The sequence below is a fragment of the Ranitomeya imitator genome, chromosome 6 (genome assembly GCF_032444005.1).
Source record: "Ranitomeya imitator isolate aRanImi1 chromosome 6, aRanImi1.pri, whole genome shotgun sequence".
NCBI classification, from domain to species: Eukaryota; Metazoa; Chordata; class Amphibia; order Anura; family Dendrobatidae; genus Ranitomeya; species Ranitomeya imitator.
This window is the reverse complement of record NC_091287.1, coordinates 38,333,877-38,352,951: the sequence shown is the minus strand read 5'-3', so window position 1 is coordinate 38,352,951 and position 19,075 is coordinate 38,333,877. Positions and strand designations below refer to the sequence as shown.

At 45.1% G+C, this 19,075-nt stretch overlaps 1 protein-coding gene across 3 annotated transcripts in view; it reads left to right on the top strand.

Annotated features, from left to right (window-relative positions):
* RSU1 (Ras suppressor protein 1) overlaps positions 1 to 19,075 on the top strand; it is a 153,073-nt gene that overhangs the window by 19,561 nt on the left and 114,437 nt on the right. For all 3 annotated transcript variants that reach the window (XM_069729491.1, XM_069729493.1, XM_069729492.1), the window contains exon 4: positions 18,903 to 19,023. In XM_069729491.1, coding sequence (XP_069585592.1) covers positions 18,903 to 19,023 — 121 coding nt within the window. The remainder of the gene's footprint in view (positions 1 to 18,902; positions 19,024 to 19,075) is intronic.

Here is a 19,075-nt window from a genome sequence, read left to right as displayed (position 1 = left end):
AGTGGTGTCGGAGACTCTGTGCTTTACTCACCCTCAACAGGACCAGCACGGTTTTATTTTTTTTTTAAAGAAAACAAGGAGACAGTAGGTCGAGGGTTGCAGTAGGTCCGATGGTGTTGAGGTGGCCGTGTGGTCATTACAGGCTGTAAGCTTCTTTGAAGAGGTCGGTTTTCAGGTTTCTTTTGAAGGATCCAAATGTGGTGGATAACCGGACGTGTTGGGGCACAGAATTCCAGAGGATGGGGGATATTTGGGAGAAGTCTTTGAGGCAAGTGGGTGAGGAGTGAATAAGCATGGAGGAGAGAAGGAGGTCTTGGGAGGACCAGAGATTACATGAGGGAAGATATCGGGAGATTAGTTTCTAAATATACAGAGGAGAAAGGTTATGGATGGCTTTGTAGGTCAGTGTTAGTGGTTTAAACTGGATACGCTGGGAAATTGGGAGCCAGTGAAGGGGTTTGCAAAGAGGTGAAGCAGGAGTGTAGCGAGGAGAGAGATTAATTAGTCGGGCAGCAGAGATAAGGATGGACTGGAGGGGTGCGAGAGTGTTAGAAGGTAGGCCACAGAGGAGGATGTTGCAGTAGTCGAGGCGGGAGATGATGAGGGCGTGCACAAGAATTTTGGTAGAGTGAGGGTTGAGGTGCGGTTTGAAGGCCAGGGCAGAGTCAAGGGTTACTCCGAGGCAGTGGATTTTGGGGACAGGTGAAAGTGTGATTTCATTTATTTTGATAGATCAGGCAGGGAAGATATGCAAGATGGAGGAAAGATAATTAGTTCAGATTTGTCCACATTGAGCTTGAGGAAGCGAGAGGAGAAGGAGGATATGGCTGGTAGACACTCTGGGATTCTGGAGAGCAGAGAGGTGATATCTGAGCCTGAGAGGTAGATCTGAGTGTCATCAGTATATAGATGGTACTGGAAGCCATAGGACCTTATGAGTTGTCCCAGGCCGAGTGTATAGATTGAGAAGAGTAAGGGCCCAAGGACAGAGCCTTGAGGGACACCAATAGAGAGGGGGCGAGATGAAGAGGTAGTATGGGAGAAGGAAACGCTAAGTGTGCGGTTGGTAAGGTATGAGGAGATCCAAGATAGGGTGAGGTCTTTGACCCCAAATGAAGAGAAGATCTGTAGTAGGAGGCAGTGGTCAACTGTGTCGAAGGCAGAGGACAGGTCTAGAAGGAGGAGTATAGAGAATTGTCTGTTAGTTTTGACTGTAAGTCCTTAGTAATTTTGGTCAGGGCAGTCTCAATGGAATGGTGGGGACGAAAGCCCGATTGTAGGTTGTTGAAGAGAGAGTTAAGGTACCGTCACACTAGATGATATCGCTAGCGATCCGTGACGTTGCAGCGTCCTCGCTAGCGATATCGTCCAGTGTGACAGGCAGCAGCGATCAGGCCCCTGCTGTGCTGTCGCTGGTCGGGGAAGAAAGTCCAGAACTTTATTTGGTCACTGGACTCCCCGCAGACATCGCTGAATCGGCGTGTGTGACACCGATTCAGCGATGTCTTCACTGGTAACCAGGTAACTAAGCGCAGGGCCGCGCTTAGTAACCCGATGTTTACCCTGGTTACCATCCTAAAAGTAAAAAAAAACAAACACTACATACTTACCTACAGCCGTCTGTCCTCCATCGCTGTGCTCTGCACCCCTCCTGTACTGGCTGTGAGCGTCGGTCAGCCGGAAAGCAGAGCGGTGACGTCACCGCTCTGCTTTCCGGCCGCTGTGCTCACACAGACAGTACAGGAGGAGTGCAGAGCACAGCGCTGGAGGACAGACGGCTGTAGGTAAGTATGTAGTGTTTGTTTTTTTTTACTTTTAGGATGGTAACCAGGGTAAACATCGGGTTACTAAGCGCGGCCCTGCGCTTAGTTACCCGATGTTTACCCTGGTTACCGGCATTGTTGGTCGCTGGAGAGCGGTCTGTGTGACAGCTCTCCAGCGACCACACAGCGACGCTGCAGCGATCCGGATCGTTGTCGGTATCGCTGCAGCGTCGCTAAGTGTGACGGTACCTTTAGATGCAAAGTGAGAGGAAAGTTCAGCATGGACATGCTGCTCAAGGAGTTTGGATGCAAATGGGAGCAAAGATATGGGGCGATAGCTGGACATAGCGCTTGGTTCAAGGGATGGCTTTTTGAGGATAGGTGTGATTGTGGCATGTTTGAAAGCAGTGGGGAAGGTACCAGAGGTTAGTGATAGGTTGAAGAGATAGGTTAGGGATGGGATTAGTGTGGTGGTGAGATTGGGGAGGAGGTGGGATGGGGTCAAGTGCACAAGTGGTGAGGTGTGATTTGGAGAGAAGATGAGCAAGCTCCCCTTCAGTGATAAATGAGTAGTACAAGTGCGAATAAGAAAATAAATAAATCTGCTCCTTTCTCCTCCTGGACTGATTGATCAGCCTCAAAATTGGTAAAATCTATATTCCATGAAGACAGGTTGTTACATCACTGATAGGAGATGGAAGTTGGTACTGAGGAGAAGGCAGCAGCTACATAGAAGTTGCCAATTACTACTGATAAGATTCTATCACGGTCATTTAAAAATCTGTCCTCACTGAAGACAAATTTTACTGTTTTGAATTCAGAATTTTGAGAATGAAAGATCAGTGCGGGATTTGAAAGAAGCCGATCTCTCTGACTAGATATATTAGAAAGTTTCTTATTTTCATATATACAATAAACTTAAATAAGTTACTCTTTAAACTTCTGAATATAAGGATTAGATTTTAATAATGAATCCCAGAACTTTAGCCTTCAAATGATTAACAGGCTCTTTCCAAGGTTCAGTGATGAAACTAATTAAATATTTTTACTTTTTGGTTCTGTGTCTGTGTAGAAGGGAAAAGGATGAAAATGGCAGGTGACAGCCAAAAAAAGCGTTGCAAGTACATGGTTCTGTTATCGCTCCATGTGGTCAGCCTCCAGTTAATCCATAGGAATAATGCAGGAGCTTTTCCTCATGTTATCAGCCCACTTTCTTATTTTCTAAGGTGTACATTTATGGGACGTTCGTGTCAATAGAAAATCAGTAACTTCTACGTATATTCTCTGCACATCTTGTACTTAAATTGTTTGCCTTTTAATTACAAATGTTAATTTTTATTATGTTTTTGTATTTATTTTTACAAAACCTTATGCTTTAATGCAGAATTGCGTAAATATGATTTTAAAAAATAAATTGTGGGGCTTGGTTCTTTCCATATCTCTATGGAGCATTGTGGTAACTTTACTATTAAGCCAGGGCTATACACACCAACCTGTTGACCAAGGATGTAGCCATTCAGTGACAGCAAGTACAACTGTTGAAAACGATGGGAGATTTAGGCTAGTTTCACATTTGCGTTCGAATCCGCAGCATTTAATCCGCATCCGCAAGTGCAGGAAAATACGCATAGAAACACATACAAACGCAGCCTTTTTTAGACGCATGCGGGAACGCATGCGGTTAATAAAACACTGCGTTTTCATGCTTTTCCGTGCGTTTTGTCATGCGTTTGCGTTTATTGTGCGCATGGTGGAAAATTTTACAGGAGAAAAATCTAGATAACCAGACACCGCCAATGGGACTACAGAGGGCGTGTATTATGGGATATCTTTATATAGACCCTAGGACTGCTTAAATCTTAACAGTTTGCTACTGTATCCTGTGTCATGATGGATCTTCGCATGGAGAGCTTTTATTTCAACCTGGATTTAAGCATCAAGCTGTTTCTTCCCTGTGTTTGCTTGGGAGCAACACAGAAATCGCGACCGATGGAGAAAGACACGGCGTAGGCGTTTCTGGTGACACCCCATTATCGAACTACGTGAGAGCCGGGGAGCCTATGACACGCTGTATGGCGAGCTTAATGCCAACCCAGACAAATTCCTGGAGTATACAAGGATGTCGCAAGACTTTTTCCGGGATTTGCTTGCTCGTGTCCAAGGAGCCATCCGGAGACGGGACACTCGGCTCCGTAGAGCGATTCCAGCAGAGGAACGTCTGCTGGTTACATTAAGGTACATAACAATTATAAACAAATGGCAGTCCTAAAATTTTTTGTTGTTCTGATATGTATTCTTTGTATTTTCCTTTGTCTTTAGCAGAACAACACCATAAATAGAATTGATTGTTACATTTTTTTTATTTATTTTATTACAGATTTCTGGCAACCGGAGAGAGTTTATCATCCCTCCACTTCCAATACCGGCTTGGAATTTCCACCCTGTCTGGAATAGTTGCAGACACCTGCCGGGCTTTGTGGAATGTTCTCCGGGATGAGTTTATACCCCTACCCACCGCAGACATGTGGATTGAAATTGCTGAAAAATTCTGGAGTGTGTGTGATTTCCCCAACTGTTTGGGAGCGGTGGATGGAAAGCACATCCGCATTATCAAACCAGCCAGAACAGGATCGGAGTACTTCAATTCCAAAAAATATTTTTCTGTTGTGCTCGTGGCAATAGCCGATGCAGACTGTCGCTTCATCGCCGTGGACATTGGAGCTTTTGGCCGTGGCAACGATTCAGACTTTTAAGAACTCTGATATGGGCGCCGTGTGTATGGCAAAAATTTAAATTTTCCACTGCCACGACCTCTCCCCAACACTCAAGGTCCACCGATGCCATTTGTTATGGTTGGGGATGAGGCCTTTCAGATGTGTGAAAACCTACTGAAGCCATATTCCAGTCGGAACTTGAACCACACTAAAAGGATCTACAACTACAGACTGACCAGGGCCCGAAGAACAGTAGAGTGTACCTTTTGGATTCTAGTCTCAAAATGGCACATTCTTGCACCAGCCATTAATCTAAAAATGGAGACAGTTGATGAGGTGGTCAAAGCCTGTGTGGTTCTCCACAATTACATAATGGATAAGGAGCGACCCAACATTGAACTGGATGAACCAGTTGGAAACCCATTGCCAGAATACCAGCATCACCTGCTGCGGTCAACTGCTGAAGTTGGCCACACGCGGGACCAATTTGCTGCCTTTTTTTTATTCTGATATTGGACGTGTGTCATGGCAAGACAATGTTGTGTAAATGTCCTGTTGGGATTTGGTCTGTACCAGTTATTTATTAAAATGTTACTAATATTTGTTGTTAATAAACTTTATTTTTTGGTATCTTGACCGTGTCTCCTATGTATTTCCTCTACAAACCAAGGCTGCCGTCACACTAGCAGTATTTGGTCAGTGTTTTACATCAGTATTTGTAAGCCAAAACCTGGAGTGGGTGATAAATGCAGAAGTGGTAAATATGTTTCTATTATACTTTTCCTCTAATTGTTCCACTCCTGGTTTTGGCTTACAAATACTGATGTAAAATACTGACCAAATACTGCTAGTGTGACAGCAGCCTTAGGTTGTTAGTGGTAAGGTTGTTGACGTCATTGCGTCCTGATTCTGTTCTGCAGTATCTATTGGACACAGACTGAAGAGACAGTGGCTGTCATACAAAACAGATCTATACTCATCAAGTCAGGTGTCAGAAATAATGAATTCATGATGCACATATAACAGCCTCATGAATTCACTATTTCTGACACATGTCCAGGTGAGCATAGATATGCCTTGTATGACCGCCATCGTCCCTTCACTTTGTGTGAAATAGATTACGTACACAGAAGAGAAAATGGAGGTTATACAAGGCAGTTTCTACTCACCAGTTCAGGTGTCCTAACTAATTAGTTTTTGGACACCTGACCTGTTGATTATAGTTTTGAGTTGTATTGCCGCCATTTTCTCTTCAGTCTGCAACACTAGTCACAGACTAAACAGAACGAAGAGATTATGGAGAAAATCCAAGTACTGTATTAGTTTTTTGACCCACCTCATATCTCTATACTAAAGACACACAAAGCTGCAGTGTTGTACTTGCTAACTACTGGAGCTATGATGTGGCCAAAAAACAAAGTGTGCAGCGCAGTGTTTTATTTGGCGCACTGTGTGTCTTGCCGGCAGCGAAATACACAATTAACCACACATAATTGGGGGCAAAAAACAATAGTATTTATTTTATAACAACCAAAATATTTATTTGACTGCGCCTGCTTGCGGTAGAGTGATGGAAATGGGGGGTATGTAGCTGTGAGGCCTGGCTAAGTGTGGACGATGCAGGGGTGGCAGGAGAAGGGGCAATTAAACTAGTGGGGTCTGGTAGTTCGGGGATGGGGCTTGACACATGAGAGGCCTGAGACGTACTGGAAGGGTGAGACAAACCTGACATTACAGACACACTGGGAGGTGAGGAATACTGATAGTACGCAGTTTTTTATTTTTTTTCCCTTTCTGGGATCTACGTGTTTTGGGAAGCCTCGGTGGGCTCATTTGTTGTGGCATGGTCGTGGTGGGTGACCGGTCAGGGTCCGGCTACACTGTGCTTGTAGAGCGTTCAGCCATGCCAGAGTCCATAGTGCTCGTAGAGCGTACAGCCATGCCAGAGTCCATAGTGCTCGTAGAGCGTGCAGCCATGCCAGAGTCCATAGTGCTCGTAGAGCGTGCAGCCATGCCAGAGTCCATAGTGCTCGTAGAGCGGAAGGCCATGCCAGGGTCCATAGTGCTCGCAGAGCGGAAGGCCATGCCTGGGTCCTGCTGCATCGTGGTGTTGGTGGAGCGGAAGGCCATGCCATTGTGCTCGTAGAACAGGCAGCCATATCAGTGTCCATAGTGCTCGTAGAGCAGAAGGCCATGCCAGGGTCCATAGTGCTCGCAGAGCGGAAGGCCATGCCTGGGTCCTGCTGCATCGTGGTGTTGGTGGAGCGGAAGGCCATGCCAGGGTCCTGCTGCTGCATGGTGGTGGCAGTGGAGGAAGTCCAAGCAGGAGCAGCAGTTGTCATGGTGGTGGCGATGGGCTATCCAACAGCACTCGGCATGGTGGTGGTGCTGTAATGGTGTCTGGCAGAGCTAGGAATGGAAGTGGCCGTGCAGTGGTATGCAGCAGAGGTCGGCATTGAGGTCAAGCGTGACAGTGTAGGCACAGGTGGATGTCTAATAAAAATACCGACTCTGTTGCATAGCCTGCACGTAAGCAGCATTGCAGGCCTGCATGACACGAAGCTGGAGATCAGGAGTAAGGTGTTCCCTGTTCAATTTTGTTAAAAAAATGATATGCTGGCCTCTGGAGGTCGGCTTTTACTTTGTCAAGGCTTTCGGTGACCTCCTGGATACGTGTATTCATATGGCTAATGGCAGTATCCACTCGGTCACCCAAAGCCTTGAGTCCATTATGAAAAACCGAGCTCAAGTGCAAAAACTCGGGCATGAGTGACCTGTCCGATGCCCTCTGCCGCTGTCAGGAGGAGCCCCCAAAAAAGGGGCAGAGGCAGAGGACTGGGAAAGGGGAGCACCTGATGGACCAGCTTCCTGGTCTCCAGTTAGTGTGGCAGGTCCACTTGCTGCAGCGCTGCTGGATGGCAGGGACGGGTCCGTGGCTGTCTGATGAAGGACTGCTCCAGAACCTGGGTCAACAGTGCCGCGAAAAAAAAAAAAAATTAATACCAAAAACTTACAAAACGCCAACTCCTGTTGAATAGAAACATACAGATTGGGGCAATACAACACAACCTAATACACCGAAAAAATACTTACGTTCTCTGGGCAAGGACCAGTCTTAAAAATGCCAGAATGCGGTGGTATTTATACTTTCGGATCCTTGCTTCAGAACCACTGGGAACACGGCTCTCTTGACGCAGGTCCTTGTTGAAGCGGTCCTTCATCGAACGCCAACGTGTTTTGACTTTGAGCACTGTTGAAAAAACGAAAAATAAGGGTTAGACAATGGACATTTGGCCGTGCTCACACAACTGTGTGTGATGAGAGAAACTCTTGAGAGTTTCTCTCATCACACACAGTTTTAGTGATCACGACCAAGGTCTCTGCTGCATCACACTGCATTGCAATACTTACAAAATGCATTTCGGACCCGAGTCGGGGCATTGTCCCAGCCATCCCATATCGCTTTGGCCACCTCATTCCATAGCCGCGGGATCGTCACGTTGTCCGAGTGCTGCGGAACCCGGCTGTCCCACAACGGGACTCGCTCATGGACCATGGAGATGAGGATATTGTTGTCAATGAGGTCCTCATCCCGTTCTGGAACCTAAAAAATAAATGAATACATTAATGTTGGATACATTAATGTAAGGAAAAGAAAGAAAACAGAGGCTGAGAAATGGCATGAATAATGAAAGTCAAGATAAAAAAGGAGTCCAGAAGAAAAATGTAAAGAAAGGAAGATTCAAGAATACTAAAGTCCCTAATCTGACCCCGATTTGTACCTGTCCGACGTTGGAGGTTGGCACCCAAAGTATTCGCAAGGGCACCCCCACTCCATGTTAATTTATCCTGAATGTCCGTTACTGCACCCTCTCTATAAACAATGTGCAACACTAAAACAGTAATAACTATGAAGTCAAATACTCAAAAATCTGAGGCAAAGGCCTATGAACGTATTCACACAGACACACAGGAAATACGGAAGAAAATAAGAAGCACACAACAAACGTAATACATGGGAAAACCTCCCAGACCCCAAACGTAAAAGAAAGGGTACTGGGGAGTAAGATGCACAAGCAAACCATAGGGAAAGCAACAATTAAAAAGGTAAAATACTGTAATCCCTAGCTGAGGAGCTGGATCTCCAAACTCCATCTGTCTTGAAATATAGCCAGCAAAGATGGCAGGTGTAAGGTGAATATAAATACCCCCTCCCAAGAAGTGATAGGGCAGAACCAAATTGGGAAGTGAGAGACAACTGAATAGGAGAACACCAAAAGACAAAATAACCATCAGTAGTTGTTGGACAGAGACCAAACTAGCTGTGTTTCAGCAGAAAGGGAAACTGACCACACAGCAAGAGGTCACCGGATCGAGTTCCGAAACCGAGGCATGACATGATCATGATGATCTCCATCCCCGTTGAGCACAGTGATCAAAAGCAAAAGTGACCAGGATCAGATGTGATCACTGTTTATAACTGTAGCTAAGCACTCATTAGACATTTTTGAAATTGGACAATGTTTTTGGGAGTAGAAAAATAACAGGTCCCTATGGATGTAGTGTGAACAATGACCTTGACTTATTCCTTCATGATGTGAATAATATTGCTTAACCCTTTTATTTCCCCTGATGCTGAAGGAATTAGGATGAATCGCGGCACGCTTTCCTTGTACTGGAATAATTATACCCGTGCCCTCTGTTCAGGCTGATTTTTAAATCCTTCCAGCTAAATTAACCTTTTATCTGTGGAGTGGTATTCACTACGCGCTGTGAGACGGCATCCTCATATTTCTAGATAATAGCTAAACATTGATCTGTTACTAATCTGATGAAACCTTTTGTGTGTATTGATTACAGGGTTATCCCCCGGAGAAGGAGGCCAAAAAGACTGTTTTGGTTGAATAAGATGTTTTCAACCATTAATTTTATTCTTGTGCGAATATGTAATTATATTAATCACTTCACAGATCATCATATTTTAGTAACACTCCACAAAAAAAAATTTAAAAAATGAAGAGACTTTATTTTTTTTTTTTTTTTTAATTTCTTCATGATCTGTCATCACTTCTGATGCGTTTGTTGAATTCTGGTGTATCGACTGATGCAATTCCTTTTTTGTTTTTCCTCTTGGAAATATTCAAATTATCAATTAGGAATTACCATTTTCCGGGTAAATTTCCAATTCATGCTCATCGTGAATGGACGCATTGAATATTTAATTAATTTCTGGGAGAAATAGCATACTACTACTTGGATACCACTACATACTACTACTTGGACAACTTCTTCTCATACCCATCACTTAGCCACGATAACATAATAAAGCCTGTACCATGTCGGCAATTGCTCTCCTGGGTCACCTGTGTGGTTGTTGTGACGCAGGACGCCGTCACCCAATCAGCGCTGGCTTCACTGTCCCCACCTTCCGTCGAATTGAGCATGAAGAGGAAGTGAGAGATCAGCTGATCCCTGGTTTCCTCTTCCTGTTCATTCCTTATGTATGCAGGAACAGTAACGCCAGTGCTAATTGGGCGTCATGTGTCACAACAACCACACGAGAGCCCCAGGACCTCAAATCTGACACCGCGGGAATGGCGCCGGCACGGGAGGAGAGCATAAGCTTTATTATTTTTATTTATTTTGATCAAGAAGAGGTTGTCCTAGTAGTGGACAACCCCTTTGAGTGAATAACAAGGTTATGTGGTGCTTTACTCCTGTACATTTAAATATGTAGCATTTTGCAAAGAATATCTGTGGCATTTCCGCAGTATGATGCGTATGCTGCGCGCTCAAAGTTAAAGAGGGTTCTCCTCTTTTTCCTCCTCTTCCTCCTCTTCCTCCACCTCCTCCTCCCCTTCCTGGCCTTCTTCTTCCCTTCTACATGTGGGTGGTGTTTTCAGAACTCAAAGGTAACTACCATAAAATAATAAATAATTAATAAAAAATAATTTTATTTCTATAGCCCCAACATATTCCGCAGCACTTTACATTATAGAGGGGATTTGTACAGACAATAGATATTACAACATAACAATGAACACACAGATCAAAACAGATACCAAGAGGAGTGAGGGCCCTGCTCGCAAGCTTACAATCTATGAGGAAGGAAAAAGGGGAGACACGAGAGGTGGATGGTAACAATTGCTTTCATTGTTCGGACCAGCCATAGTGTAAGGATCGGGTGATCATGTAAAGCTGCATGAACCAGTTAACTACGCGAGGAACCTGGTTATGGTAAAGATTTTGAATGGGCCACACAGGGATAGTTAGATTAATGCATTGAGGCTGTAGGCCAGTCTGAACAAAAACATTTTTAGGGCAAAAACTGTGTGGACTGGGGATTAATCAAATTAACCTTGGTAGTGCATTCCAAAGAATTGGCACAGCACATGAAAAGTCTTGGAGACGGGAGTGGGAGGTTCTGATTATTGAGGATGTTAACCTCAGGTCAGTAGCAGAACGGAAAGCACGAGTAGGGTGGTAGACTGAGACCAGGGAGGAGATGTAGGGTGGTGCTGAGACATGGAGTGCTTTGTGGATGAGGGTAATAAGTTTGTACTGGATTCTAGAGTGAATGTGTAACCAGTGTAATGACTGGCACAAGGTAGAGGCATCGGTGTAACGATTGGTGAGGAATATGATCCTGGCTGCAGCATTCAGGACAGATTGGAGCGGGGAGCGTTTGGTAAGAGGGAGGCTGATTAGTAGAGAGTTACAATAGTCCAGATGCAAATGAATAAGTGAAACAGTAAGAGTTTTTGCAGTGTCGAACGTCAGAAAAGGTCGAATTCTAGAAATGTTTTTGAGGTGCAAATAACAAGAGCGAGCCAGTGATCGGATGTGGGGGGTGAATGAAAGCTCGGAATCAAGTATGACCCCAAGGCAGCGGGCATGTTGCTTTGGAGTAATGGTGGAGCCGCACACGGAGATGGCAATGTCAGGCAAAGGTAGGTTATTAGAGGGAGAAAACACGAGGAGTTCAGTTTTTGACAGGTTCAGTTTCAGATAGAGGGAGGACATGATGTTAGAGACAGCGGTAAGACAATCACTGGTGTTTTCTTAAAAGGTTGGTGTGATAACAAGAGAAAAAGTGTGTAATTGGGTGTCGTCAGCATAGAGATGGTACTGGAAACCAAATCTACTGATTGTTTGTCCAATAGGGGCAGTATACAAAGAGAAGAGGAGGGGGCCTAGGACTGATCCTTGAGGAACCCCAACAGTAAGGGGAAGGTGAGAGGAGGAGGAACCAGCAAAAGATACAGTGAAGGATCGGTCAGAGAGATAGGAGGAGAACCAGGAGAGAACGGTGTCCTTGAGGCCGATGGAGCGGAGCATAGTGAGGAGGAGCTGATGATCCACAGTATCGAATGCTGCGGAGAGATCCAAGAGAATTAGCATGGAGTAGTGACCATTAGATTTAGCTGTTAGTAGGTCATTAGAGACTTTAGTGAAGGCAGTTTCAGTAGAGTGTAAAGAGCGGAACCAGATTGAAGAGGGTCGAGAAGAGTTATCTGAGAGATAGCGGGTAAGACAGGAGTGGACCAGGCCTTCCAGGAGTTGAGATGAGGGGAAGATTAGAGACAGGTCTATAGTTAGCAGGGCAGTTCTAGTCAAGGGATGGCTTTTTAAGTAATGGATGTATGATGGCATGCTTAAATGAGGAGGGAAAGATACCTGTTATGCTGTGCTATCAGGCAACACAGCGTGCAGTAATCAGCGCACATACAGAGATCTGGCAATAACCCAAAAACAATAGAACAAGCTCTGAGACGTGGAATCTCTGCAGACTGCAATACCTGAACCTATCCTCACACAACTAAAAGCAGCAGTGGATTGCGCCTAACACTACCTATGCAACTCGGCACTGCCTGAGGAGCTGACTAGCCTGAAGATAGAAATACAAGCCTGACTTGCCTCAGAGAAATACCCCAAAGGAATAGGCAGCCCCCCACATATAATGACTGTTAGCAAGATGAAAAGACAAAACGTAGGAATGAAATAGATTCAGCAAAGTGAGGCCCGATATTCTAGACAGAGCGAGGATAGCAAAGAGAACTATGCAGTCTACAAAAAACCCTAAAGCAGAACCACGCAAAGGGGGGCAAAAAGACCCCCCGTGCCGAACTAACGGCACGGCGGTGCACCCTTTGCGTCTCAGAGCTTCCAGCAAAAGAGAAGCACAGCTGGACAGAAAAAACGGAAACAAAAACAAAGTAACACTTATCTAGCAGAGCAGCAGGCCACAGGAAAGATGCAGTAGCTCAGATCCAACACTGGAACATTGACAAGGAGCAAGGAAGACAGACTCAGGTGGAGTTAAATAGCAAGGCAGCCAACGAGCTCACCAAAACACCTGAGGGAGGAAGCCCAGAGGCTGCAATACCACTTGTGACCACAGGAGTGAATTCAGCCACAGAATTCACAACAGTACCCCCCCCTTGAGGAGGGGTCACTGAACCCTCACCAGAACCCCCAGGCCGACCAGGATGAGCCACATGAAAGGCACGAACAAGATCTGGGGCATGGACATCAGAGGCAAAAACCCAGGAATTATCCTCCTGAGCATAACCCTTCCATTTGACCAGATACTGGAGTTTCCGTCTAGAGACACGAGAATCCAAAATTTTCTCCACAATATACTCCAATTCCCCCTCCACCAAAACAGGGGCAGGAGGCTCCACAGATGGAACCATAGGCGCCACGTATCTTCTCAACAACGACCTATGGAATACATTATGTATGGAAAAGGAGTCTGGGAGGGTCAGACGAAAAGACACCGGATTGAGAATCTCAGAAATCCTATACGGACCAATAAAACGAGGTTTAAATTTAGGAGAGGAAACCTTCATAGGAATATGACGAGAAGATAACCAAACCAGATCCCCAACACGAAGTCGGGGACCCACACGGCGTCTACGATTAGCGAAAAGCTGAGCCTTCTCCTGGGACAAGGTCAAATTGTCCACTACCTGAGTCCAGATCTGCTGCAACCTGTCCACCACAGAATCCACACCAGGACAGTCCGAAGACTCAACCTGTCCTGAAGAGAAACGAGGATGGAACCCAGAATTGCAGAAAAATGGAGAGACCAAGGTAGCCGAGCTGGCCCGATTATTAAGGGCGAACTCAGCCAACGGCAAAAATGACACCCAATCATCCTGGTCAGCAGAAACAAAACATCTCAGATATGTTTCCAAGGTCTGATTGGTTCGTTCGGTCTGGCCATTAGTCTGAGGATGGAAGGCCGAGGAAAAAGATAGGTCAATGCCCATCCTACCACAAAAGGCTCGCCAGAACCTCGAGACAAACTGGGAACCTCTGTCAGAAACAATATTCTCAGGAATGCCATGCAAACGAACCACATGCTGGAAGAACAAAGGCACCAAATCAGAGGAGGAAGGCAATTTAACCAAGGGCACCAGATGGACCATTTTAGAAAAGCGATCACAGACCACCCAAATGACCGACATCTTTTGAGAAACGGGAAGGTCAGAAATGAAATCCATCGAAATATGTGTCCAAGGCCTCTTCGGGACCGGCAAGGGCAAAAGCAACCCACTGGCACGTGAACAGCAGGGCTTAGCCCTAGCACAAATCCCACAGGACTGCACAAAAGCACGCACATCCCGTGACAGAGATGGCCACCAGAAGGATCTAGCCACTAACTCTCTGGTACCAAAGATTCCTGAATGACCAGCCAGCACCGAACAATGAAGTTCAGAGATAACTTTACTAGTCCACCTATCAGGGACGAACAGTTTCTCGGCCGGACAACGATCAGGTTTATTAGCCTGAAATTTCTGCAACACTCTCCGCAAATCAGGAGAGATGGCAGACACAATGACTCCTTCCTTGAGGATACTCGCCGGCTCAGATAACCCCGGAGAGTCGGGCACAAAACTCCTAGACAGAGCATCCGCCTTCACATTTTTAGAGCCCGGAAGGTACGAAATCACAAAATCAAAACGAGCAAAAAATAACGACCAACGGGCCTGTCTAGGATTCAAGCGCTTGGCAGATTCGAGATAAGTAAGATTCTTATGATCAGTCAATACCACCACGCGATGCTTAGCTCCCTCAAGCCAATGACGCCACTCCTCGAATGCCCACTTCATGGCCAGCAACTCTCGGTTGCCCACATCATAATTACGCTCAGCAGCAGAAAATTTCCTGGAAAAGAAAGCACATGGTTTCAACACTGAGCAACCAGAACCTCTCTGTGACAAAACCGCCCCTGCTCCAATCTCAGAAGCATCAACCTCGACCTGGAACGGAAGAGAAATATCTGGTTGACACAACACAGGGGCACAGCAAAAACGACGCTTCAACTCCTGAAAAGCTTCCACGGCAGCAGAAGACCAATTAACCAAATCAGCACCCTTCTTGGTCAAATCGGTCAATGGTCTGGCAATGCTAGAAAAATTACAGATGAAGCGACGATAAAAATTAGCAAAGCCCAGGAATTTCTGCAGACTTTTCAGAGATGTCGGCTGAGTCCAATCCTGGATGGCCTGGACCTTAACCGGATCCATCTCGATAGTAGAAGGAGAAAAGATGAACCCCAAAAATGAAACTTTCTGCACACCGAAGAGACACTTTGATCCCTTCACGAACAAGGAATTAGCACGCAGTACCTGGAAAACCATTCTGACCTGCTTCACATGAGACTCCCAATCATCAGAGAAGATCAAAATGTCATCCAAGTAAACAATCAGGAATTTATCCAGATACTCACGGAAAATGTCATGCATAAAAGACTGAAAAACAGATGGAGCATTGGCAAGTCCGAACGGCATCACCAGATACTCAAAATGACCCTCGGGCGTATTAAATGCCGTTTTCCATTCATCTCCCTGCCTGATTCTCACCAGATTATACGCACCACGAAGATCAATCTTAGTAAACCAACTAGCCCCCTTAATCCGAGCAAACAAGTCAGATATCAATGGCAAGGGATACTGAAACTTAACAGTGATCTTATTAAGAAGGCGGTAATCAATACACGGTCTTAGCGAACCATCCTTTTTGGCTACAAAAAAGAACCCTGCTCCCAATGGTGATGACGATGGGCGAATATGTCCCTTCTCCAGGGATTCTTTCACATAACTGCGCATAGCGGTGTGTTCAGGCACGGACAAATTAAATAAACGACCCTTAGGGAATTTACTACCAGGAATCAAATTGATAGCACAATCACAATTCCTATGCGGAGGTAGAGCATCAGACTTGGGCTCTTCAAATACATCCTGAAAGTCAGACAAGAACTCTGGGATGTCAGAAGGAATGGATGACGAAATAGACAAAAATGGAACATCACCATGTACTCCCTGACAACCCCAGCTGGTTACCGACATAGAGTTCCAATCTAATACTGGATTATGGGTTTGTAGCCATGGCAACCCCAACACGACCACATCATGCAGATTATGCAGTACCAGAAAGCGAATAACTTCCTGATGTGCAGGAGCCATGCACATGGTCAGCTGGGCCCAGTGCTGAGGCTTATTCTTGGCCAAAGGTGTAGCATCAATTCCTCTCAACGGAATAGGACACCGCAAAGGCTCCAAGAAAAATCCACAACGTTTAGCATAATCCAAATCCATCAGATTCAGGGCAGCACCTGAATCCACAAACGCCATGACAGAATACGATGACAAAGAGCATATCAAGGTAATGGACAGAAGGAATTTGGACTGTACAGTACCAATGACGGCAGAGCTATCGAACCGCCTAGTGCGCTTAGGACAATTAGAAATAGCATGAGTGGAATCACCACAGTAGAAACACAGCCTGTTCAGACGTCTGTGTTCTTGCCGTTCAACTTTAGTCATAGTCCTGTCGCACTGCATAGGCTCAGGTTTACTCTCAGACAAAACCGCCAGATGGTGCACAGATTTACGCTCGCGCAAGCGACGACCGATCTGAATGGCCAAGGACATAGACTCATTCAAACCAGCAGGCATAGGAAATCCCACCATGACATCCTTAAGAGCTTCAGAGAGACCCTTTCTGAACCAAGCCGCCAGTGCAGATTCATTCCACAGAGTGAGTACTGACCACTTCCTAAATTTCTGACAATATACTTCTACATCATCCTGACCCTGGCATAAAGCCAGCAAATTTTTCTCAGCCTGATCCACTGAATTAGGCTCATCGTAAAGCAATCCAAGCGCCTGGAAAAACGCATCAACATTACTCAATGCAGGGTCTCCTGGCGCAAGAGAAAACGCCCAGTCCTGTGGGTCGCCGCGCAAAAAAGAAATAATAATCAAAACCTGTTGAATAGGATTACCAGAAGAATGAGGTTTCAAGGCCAGAAATAGCTTACAATTATTTTTGAAGCTCAGGAACTTAGTTCTGTCACCAAAAAACAAATCAGGAATAGGAATTCTTGGTTCTAGCATAGATTTCTGATCAATTGTATCTTGAATCTTTTGTACATTCATAACGAGATTATCCATTGAGGAGCACAGAGCCTGAATATCCATGTCCACAGCTGTGTCCTGAAGCACTCTAATGTCTAGGGGAAAAAAAAAACAAAAAAAAAAAACTGAAGACAGAGCTGAGGAAAAAAAAAAAAATGATGTCAGGACTTCTTTTTTCCCTCTATTGAGAATCATTGGTTTGGCTCCTTGTACTGTTATGCTGTGCTATCAGGCAACACAGTGTGCAGTAATCAGCGCACATACAGTGATATGGCAATAACCCAAAAACAATAGAACAAGCTCTGAGACGTGGAATCTCTGCAAACTGCAATACCTGAACCTATCCTCACACAACTAAAAGCAGCAGTGGATTGCGCCTAACACTACCTATGCAACTCGGCACTGCCTGAGGAGCTGACTAGCCTGAAGATAGAAATACAAGCCTGACTTGCCTCAGAGAAATACCCCAAAGGCAGCCCCCCACATATAATGACTGTTAGCAAGATGAAAAGACAAAACGTAGGAATGAAATAGATTCAGCAAAGTGAGGCCCGATATTCTAGACAGAGCGAGGATAGCAAAGAGAACTATGCAGTCTACAAAAAACCCTAAAGCAGAACCACGCAAAGGGGGGCAAAAAGACCCACCGTGCCGAACTAACGGCACGGCGGTGCACCCTTTGCGTCTCAGAGCTTCCAGCAAAAGAGAAGCACAGCTGGACAGAAAAAACGGAAACAAAAACAAAGTAACACTTATCTAGCAGAGCAGCAGGCCACAGGAAAGATGCAGTAGCTCAGATCCAACACTGGAACATTGACAAGGAGCAAGGAAGACAGACTCAGGTGGAGTTAAATAGCAAGGCAGCCAACGAGCTCACCAAAACACCTGAGGGAGGAAGCCCAGAGGCTGCAATACCACTTGTGACCACAGGAGTGAATTCAGCCACAGAATTCACAACAGATACCGGAAGAGAGAGGTTGAATATTTTTGTTAGGTGAGTGGTGACAGCTGGGGAAAGGGACTGGAGGAGATGTGACGGAATGGGGTCACTGGTGCAGGTGGTCGGGCCAGAAGATGCAAGGTGCCTGATTACTTCTTCTTCTGTGACTGGTTCAAAATCAGAGAGTGAGCTACATGCAGTGGGGGAGGGAGGACAGTGCATAGTGTGAGGGAATTGGGAGATAAAGGTATCATAACTACAAGATTATTATTTTAATTTTTCACACTGAGAGCATTTTTTTTTCAACTGGCTAACATGGTACCTTTTTTTTTTCTTTTCTTTGAACACCACTCAATCCACATGTATTGTATTGCAATGCTTGTGGATTGCCCATAGGGCCCCCATGCACATAAGACAAAAGTTTGCCAAATCTATTGATTTCAGTGGGTGGACCTTCCGAGCCTGTGCACAGGAAGCCTAATGGTCGTACAGTTTCCCCAGTTTCTCAAATTGTCATTTGTTTTAGAGCAAGTGGGTAGAGCTCAGCTAATGCAGTGTCTCTTATACACAATACACCTGCTTACTTGTCTCCATGTAACACATATTTAGGAACAGCAGTATAAAATACATTATATAGCAGTATTGAGCAGTGTAACTGTGAATCCAGCTCTAGGGCATGAAAAAATGAACTAAAAAGCAGCTACAGCATTTTTTGCTTCTCTACACTTGTTCTTCTCCTCTCTCCTTTCTATAGGCTGCTGTAATCTGATCTTTCATTGAGCAGGCCATCCTTCTTGTCTTGAGCAAAACCTACAGTATTTTAGCAGTTTTTTTTCAGAGTGAATAATGAGTTCAGGAAGTGGAGGGGTGTTGAAGACTAATATGTGGAGAAAGAAGTAGATTTATCTGATGATATATGTATAGTTCGTTGACTTGACAAAGTGAATACGTAAAGCAAACTGGTTGGTATCTCTAGCAGGCAGCCATGACATATCTCTTTTATATGTATAAAGATTTTCCAGTCCTAACTTTTCTAAGTTTTTCTTCTTATCCATAGGTGTTCCAGCCAATATTGCAGATTTGAAAAACTTGGAGGTGCTGAACTTCTTCAATAATCAGATTGAGGAGCTTCCGACACAGATCAGCAGCCTGCAGAAGCTTAAGCATCTTAACCTGGGGTATGATTCTTGGCCGCATTTCTGGTCATTTTAAATTTTTGCTATTCCTATT